Source organism: Cynara cardunculus (assembly GCF_001531365.2).
Source record: "Cynara cardunculus var. scolymus isolate 2C chromosome LG 10, CcrdV1, whole genome shotgun sequence".
NCBI lineage: Eukaryota > Viridiplantae > Streptophyta > Magnoliopsida > Asterales > Asteraceae > Cynara > Cynara cardunculus.
The window spans coordinates 19,333,818-19,339,832 of record NC_037537.1 but is presented as its reverse complement, the minus strand read 5'-3'; the positions used below and the strand labels follow the sequence as shown (position 1 = coordinate 19,339,832).

General features: G+C 35.6%; 2 protein-coding genes across 2 annotated transcripts in view; both read left to right on the top strand.

Moving 5' to 3' along the window:
- The first annotated feature begins 1,027 nt into the window (after positions 1 to 1,027).
- Positions 1,028 to 2,963, top strand: LOC112520083 (receptor-like protein kinase FERONIA). The gene is made up of 2 exons (XM_025128385.1): positions 1,028 to 2,078; positions 2,588 to 2,963. Exons 1-2 carry the CDS (start codon positions 1,028 to 1,030, stop codon positions 2,884 to 2,886), a joined length of 1,350 nt encoding a protein of 449 aa, XP_024984153.1. The 3' UTR covers positions 2,887 to 2,963.
- Positions 2,964 to 3,057: 94 nt separating this feature from the next.
- The window catches only part of LOC112520082, a 13,997-nt gene continuing 11,039 nt past the window's right edge, over positions 3,058 to 6,015 (top strand). Inside the window, exons 1-4 of the mRNA XM_025128384.1 lie at positions 3,058 to 3,178; positions 3,257 to 3,387; positions 3,714 to 3,750; positions 3,876 to 3,964. Of these exons, the coding sequence (XP_024984152.1) occupies positions 3,142 to 3,178; positions 3,257 to 3,387; positions 3,714 to 3,750; positions 3,876 to 3,964 (294 nt within the window). The 5' untranslated portion in view covers positions 3,058 to 3,141. The remainder of the gene's footprint in view (positions 3,179 to 3,256; positions 3,388 to 3,713; positions 3,751 to 3,875; positions 3,965 to 6,015) is intronic.

Sequence of the window (6,015 nt, the reverse complement as noted above, 5' to 3'; positions counted from 1 at the left end):
TTGCAAATGGGAGCTTATTTAATTAAAGAGTAAATTACAAACTTCGTCCCTATGGTTATATGTAAAGTTGGATTAGGTCCCTCAAATAAAATAATTACATATATGATCACTCTAGTTTTACTTTTGTTACGAATTGGATCCTTTCCCTTWAGAGTTGTTTACCTAAGTTCCGTCAATTCAAGGGTGCATTGGTCATTTTAATAAAAACTAAATTAATAATATATGATATTACTATTTAATATAATATAACACACCGCCTTGTAGCAATACAAATGCCCTCCCTCTTCCTCCCGATGGTCTCCGCATGATTTCATCGGACATTCCTGGTCTAAAGATTTGGTCTAAAAAACCAAAATCCGATACATAGTTTAAAAATCCAGATCTGATCTGGCCTTAACCCAGATTCATGAGACATCAACCAAAACCAAACTGGAGTATTTGGAATGTGTAAATGCTAAGATGAAAATTCAATCTTCGTAACATTTTTATTTATGCACTTGTTTGATTTTACGTATTTATGTTTTGAGTTGGGATCACGCCCAGTCCCGCATCAGAATCAAAAGATTACACTAAGATGGATGAGGAATGCTGGTGATTTTAGTGTCATCAACCATTTGGTGTAATTGTGATTTAATTAAGATTGATTAAAGTGGTAAAGTAAACAAAAGTGAGTTAGGATGTGCGGAGTGTACACTCACAAATATTTACTTTATCACCTTAGATCGTCTTGAAATGGGGGTTAAGGGGTCATGCCCCCTTGCGGGATCCTAGAGGCAGCACCCCTAGCGGGGTTCCACGGAGCCAATTAATAACGAAATTGAAACCACAAGGAAGATCCTTGTAATTATTTTGTTTTGGGACCTGATCCATAATTCCTATATAACCACAGGGACTAAATTTGTAATTTGCTCTTGATTAAACAACGCAGTAATCATCTTCTGCAGTTCCTACTTCTGTTTTTCATTTGCTTTTAAGAGGCAAAGACTTATATGTTGTGCAGGACATATCTCGATAACTTGCCAAGATTATGTCTTCTACTACTGGTGAGGCCAGCAAATTCTCATCATTAACTTCAATACATGTATGCTATCATTTTTCTCTTGATGAGATTCACTCTGCAACCAATAATTTTGATGATGAAGTGGTCATCGGAAGGGGAGGTTCTGGAAAGGTGTACAAGGGCTCTATTTGTATAGGAGAAACTAGTCATGTTGTGGCCTTCAAACGATTGGATTCTATGTCCCACCAGGGGGCACTTGAGTTTAGAAACGAAATTGAGATGCTTTCTAAGTTGCGCCATTGTCACTTGGTGTCTCTGATTGGTTTTTGTGATGATAACAAGGAGATGATCCTTGTCTATGAGTATATGCCCAATGGAACTTTAGACCATCATCTACACAAAGCTGATACTCCTTTAAATTGGGTGCAAAGACTAAAGATAGCCTTAGGTGCTGCGCGTGGATTGGACTATCTTCACACTGGTGTTGGCACCCAACACGGAGTCATACATCGTGATATCAAAAGCTCAAACATTCTTTTGGATAAGAACTGGGCAGCTATGATTTCGGATTTTGGGTTGTCCAAGGTAGGCCCAACTAGTCAATCATTTTCAGATTTTGATATTAGTGTCAGTGTCAAAGGCACATTCGGGTATCTGGATCCGGAGTATTTTTATACCAGAAGGGTGACAAGGAAAACAGATGTGTTTGCATTTGGGGTTGTATTATTTGAATTGCTATCAGGAAGGTATGCAGTGGACACACGTTACGAAGAAGAGAAACACAGTTTGGTAAGGTGGGCTCAAAAATGTGTGAAGGATCGAAAACTATATCAATTGGTTGATTATAATATCAGGGGAACAGTTTTTGCCAAATGCTTAACACGATATGCTCAAATTGCATACCGTTGTGTGCATAGTGTTCTGAAAGAACGCCCTTCCATGACTGAGATTGTGGCCTCACTTCAGCTTTTACTGGAACTACAAGTGAAACATGACAATTCCGCTGAATCATCAGGCAAAGTGCGGTTCACTTGGAAGATTCATAAGTATCTTGTTCCCACTACTAAACAAAAATCTGGTATGCTCAAACTTTTCATCAGTCTTGTATTTGCATATATTTGTGTTCATTATCAGACAAAACTATCAAGCACTCATATAACTAAACTAATTGCATGATATAATACCTGGATGTATGTTTAACTTGTGCAACCATCGTTTTGATTTAAAAAAAATTTAAAATACATTTGTTTTACTTATTTTCATCAACATTTTAGGCTTCCAAGTGATCGACTTTTGGGAGTTCACATGTTAAATTATGTGTTCGCAAGAGGTTTTTCCAGTTTGGGGAAGTCAAATAACGTCATAGATTCTTTGTCTATATTCCTCTGCTCACAAGTTAAACAATGATGCATAGTCATGAAACTACTTCCATGGACATATATATTTGATTTTTTAAAAGAGAATGCAAGAGATGTCCATCAAGTGTCTCGTGTGGGCAGATATGTGAGCAATGTTTTTTCACTTGCCATCTTTTGAGTAAAATTTCTAACTTTGTTATCTTTTGTCCTATTTTCTCTATTTTCTAAGATCAAAGTGGCAGTACTAGTTCTCAAAAGAGCCTTGAGAACCACATGAATCTTCCCTCTTCAATTAACAAGGATGAAAGCAATCAGGGTGAAACAATGAAAGTGGCTACATATCTAAAGAAGTTCACGTATGTTGAATTGGAATGTGCTACGAGGAGCTTTGGAATTGATGCAGTCTTGGTCTACGACGATGTTTCAGATGTATTCGAAGGTTCGGATGAAGCTGGATTGCCCATTGCAGTTCAGAGATTTCGTAACGACAACCATGAAAGTTTTAAAAAAGTTGAGTACAATAAATAGTATATTTTACCCTATCTATTGTGGCTTATTAGCATGAAAATGTGGATTGACTCTTCAAAGCTGTATGGAAAGACAACTCATACATATAATACTGTTAAATACATCTCTTTCATGGAAATCAGCAGAGTTATAAAACATGATCACTTTTGAATGCAGTTGGATTTAGATGTCTTAATAGAACTGAATCATCCCAACCTTGTTAAGCTCATAGGATGCTGCGTTAAATTCGACCAAGTCTTCCTTGTTTATGAACTCATGGCTTACGAAAACTTCTTGGATTGCCTGCGAGTGGGTAATTAATTAACAAAATTAACAACTCTATACATAAATCAGTTCAACCCGAGAATTTGATTTTCATCGGTTGTTGTAGGATCTCTAAGGAGGCTTCCATTGGTTACGAGGGTGAAAATAGCAGTAGGAATTGCTCGAGGGATGGTTTTCTTGAAAAAGAAACAACGTGAAATCCTTGACAACATGTATCCGGGAAGACTAGTCAGTGAGGTACAATCTGATCAGCTTGATATTTTGCCATGTTATTAAGAATTCATAATCTAGTATGATTAATTTGTTTCACTTTTCACTGAACCCATATACAAAGAACTATAATGTTAACGTATTGTCTTATATTAGCGTGGATGCAATTCTTTTTGGACATTGTTGAACTAAATCTTCATATTTACGAGTATGTCTCAACAGCTTGAGCAAATCTAAGTGGGTGATTCCCTGCGATTCAAAAACAACATTATATGAGTTGTATGCTATTTTCATGTTACATTTTTGACACCCCTTGTTGGTTTTACCTACTTGCACATATTATAAATTTGCAGGGTTTTAAAGACTATGATGGAGCTAGTACCTCTGAGAGTAAGTTACTTCATCCTTTTCCCCATACCTTCATACAAATTATCCATCCCTATCGTTGTGATATATAATTTGGTTTGTTATTATATATGCAATTACAAACATCTGAACAAAGATCACTCTCTCAGGGCCCTCAAAACCAGAGACTGATGACATAAGGATAAAAATGATCAATGAGTATGGGCTTGATAGATGTAAGATAATGTTGGATGAGAAGGTATATCTAAGCTTTTTCATTATATATCCATTGTGTTGGTTTTTTGGGTACTAAACTAAGGACTAGAATCGATATGAAAAATATACTACTTATAGCTTTCAAGACGAGTAAACTCTTAATTTTTAAAACAATTTCGCCCACCGTATTTTTAAACCACAGGGGTGGAGACAACATATAAAAAGGGGGGGGGGGAGGGACCCCACTCAAAAAGTAAAAAAAATTACATCGGTTAAAATTTATTTTTTACAGTACTTACCTTCACTCCCCTCCAATAGAATTTTCCATGGGACCCAGTCTATAAAATTTCTGGATCCACCACTGTGCTTTGGGTTCTTGGCAAATTGCTTGTGAGGATACAATGAAGCAGCCTTTGCATATCAATTATCAATAATGCACGGTGGTTGTTAATCCCGGATGAATTAGTGAGTTAATTTTCAATGATTTGAAGAAGCCGACACTACAACAAAAAGGGCTTTATAGGACCCTCATTAGTGTCCTAATAGGGTAGTTAATAGGACTTTTAAGTTTATAGGACAAAAAATGTGTGTCTCATCTAAAGGTGTTGTATTAGGTTAATAGGATGAATTTGAGTGTCCTAAAAAACTCTAGGATTATGATACAAAATCCATAGTCCTATAAAATGGTTTAAGTAACACTAAAAAGTGTCCTAATAGACTATAATATAGGACACTTTATGTTGTCACAAAATGTTTACATTTAGAAACAAATATGGGCGTCCCAAAAAATGTTTTTATAGGACGAAATTCAATGTCCCAAAAAATGTTTTTATGAAACAAATTTTAGTGTCCTATAAAATAAACTAAGTAATACTAAAAAAGTGTCCTAATAGGTCTGTCTTGAATCTCCTATCAAGTAAAAACTACCCCAAGATGTACTTGAATATATCTGTCGTGTTGGTCTGGAATATGGATTAGTAGATTTGTTAAGGTTAAAATAGCCAAGTCGGTTCCCTTGAGGTAGAATTTCCACATCTTCATTCAAGAATAACGAAGACACTATTAAACCAATGGTTTCCATCATATTAATTGAATCACATCTAAAACAGAAAAATTAAAATCTCTCAAAAAACTAAGGAAAAAAGATAGCATGAACTTCAACAGAAGGGAAAAAAAACACATCATCAAAATGATTGAAATCTATTTTCACAAAACTATTCCATTCGCCATGGAACAAGGCATATACACAAAATGTAAGAACTTGTTTTTCAATAAAACTAGTACATCAACTTAAACAATAAACCATAGGTCGATAGCTGAAGCTTATGAAATTTATCAGCAAGTATTAACCATATAAATTGCCTAGAAATCTCACCTGCTTGAGTTGCAATTCAGTCATGTTGAAGTGCAAATTTCCCTCATAAAGCTTCCGATCAACTGCACCATAGGGTCCTGCAATACCACCTGCTCCACCAGTTGAAGCACTAGATTGCACAAGGTTCTTTTCAGCCTCCGAAGGTTTGACCATTACAGGTTGTCCAAGAAGTAGATGACTAGAGAGGGCAATTGCCATTGGAACAGACATTGCATCATAAAATTCGATATACCTGTAGTTATTGATTCAGAACAAAAACTAAATTATTGAGTGCCAAAGACTCGGCCATAACCAACTTTATGTGGGAGAAACTTAGCGGAAGAGTCTTTTCACACACAAACATGAATAAATAAATAATACCATTCCATAATATGTATTCTCTCAAAACAGAATACATCGATAACATTGGAGAATAGATCTAACTATATTTCCTTATTTTAAATGGAGAAAGCCTCAAGGATCCAGGGAAATATCCAAGACTTGGAAAAATTAAACTTTCTTGTAACTACAAAGTAATACATTGCATTCTCAGTGAGTATGGAAAGCCAATTTATGTCTTTCTGTTATATGAATGACTAGGATGCAGTGATACACATCTTAAGATTGTTAGAATAAGAGAAAGAGAGGGCCAAAAGATTGCCGTTTGTATTGAATGAATATTGTTGAAACGTTACAAGAAAAGGAGAAAACCTAAGCTACTTATATAGGATAGTACAGAG

What these genes read in the sequence shown, in the direction of transcription:
- LOC112520083 (XM_025128385.1), top strand. Translation starts at nt 1,028, where the DNA reads ATGTCTTCTACTACTGGTGAGGCCAGCAAATTCTCATCATTAACTTCA. An exon ending in CACTACTAAACAAAAATCTG is followed by an intron (nt 2,079 to 2,587) that starts GTATGCTCAAAC and finishes CTATTTTCTAAG; the next exon opens with ATCAAAGTGGCAGTACTAGT.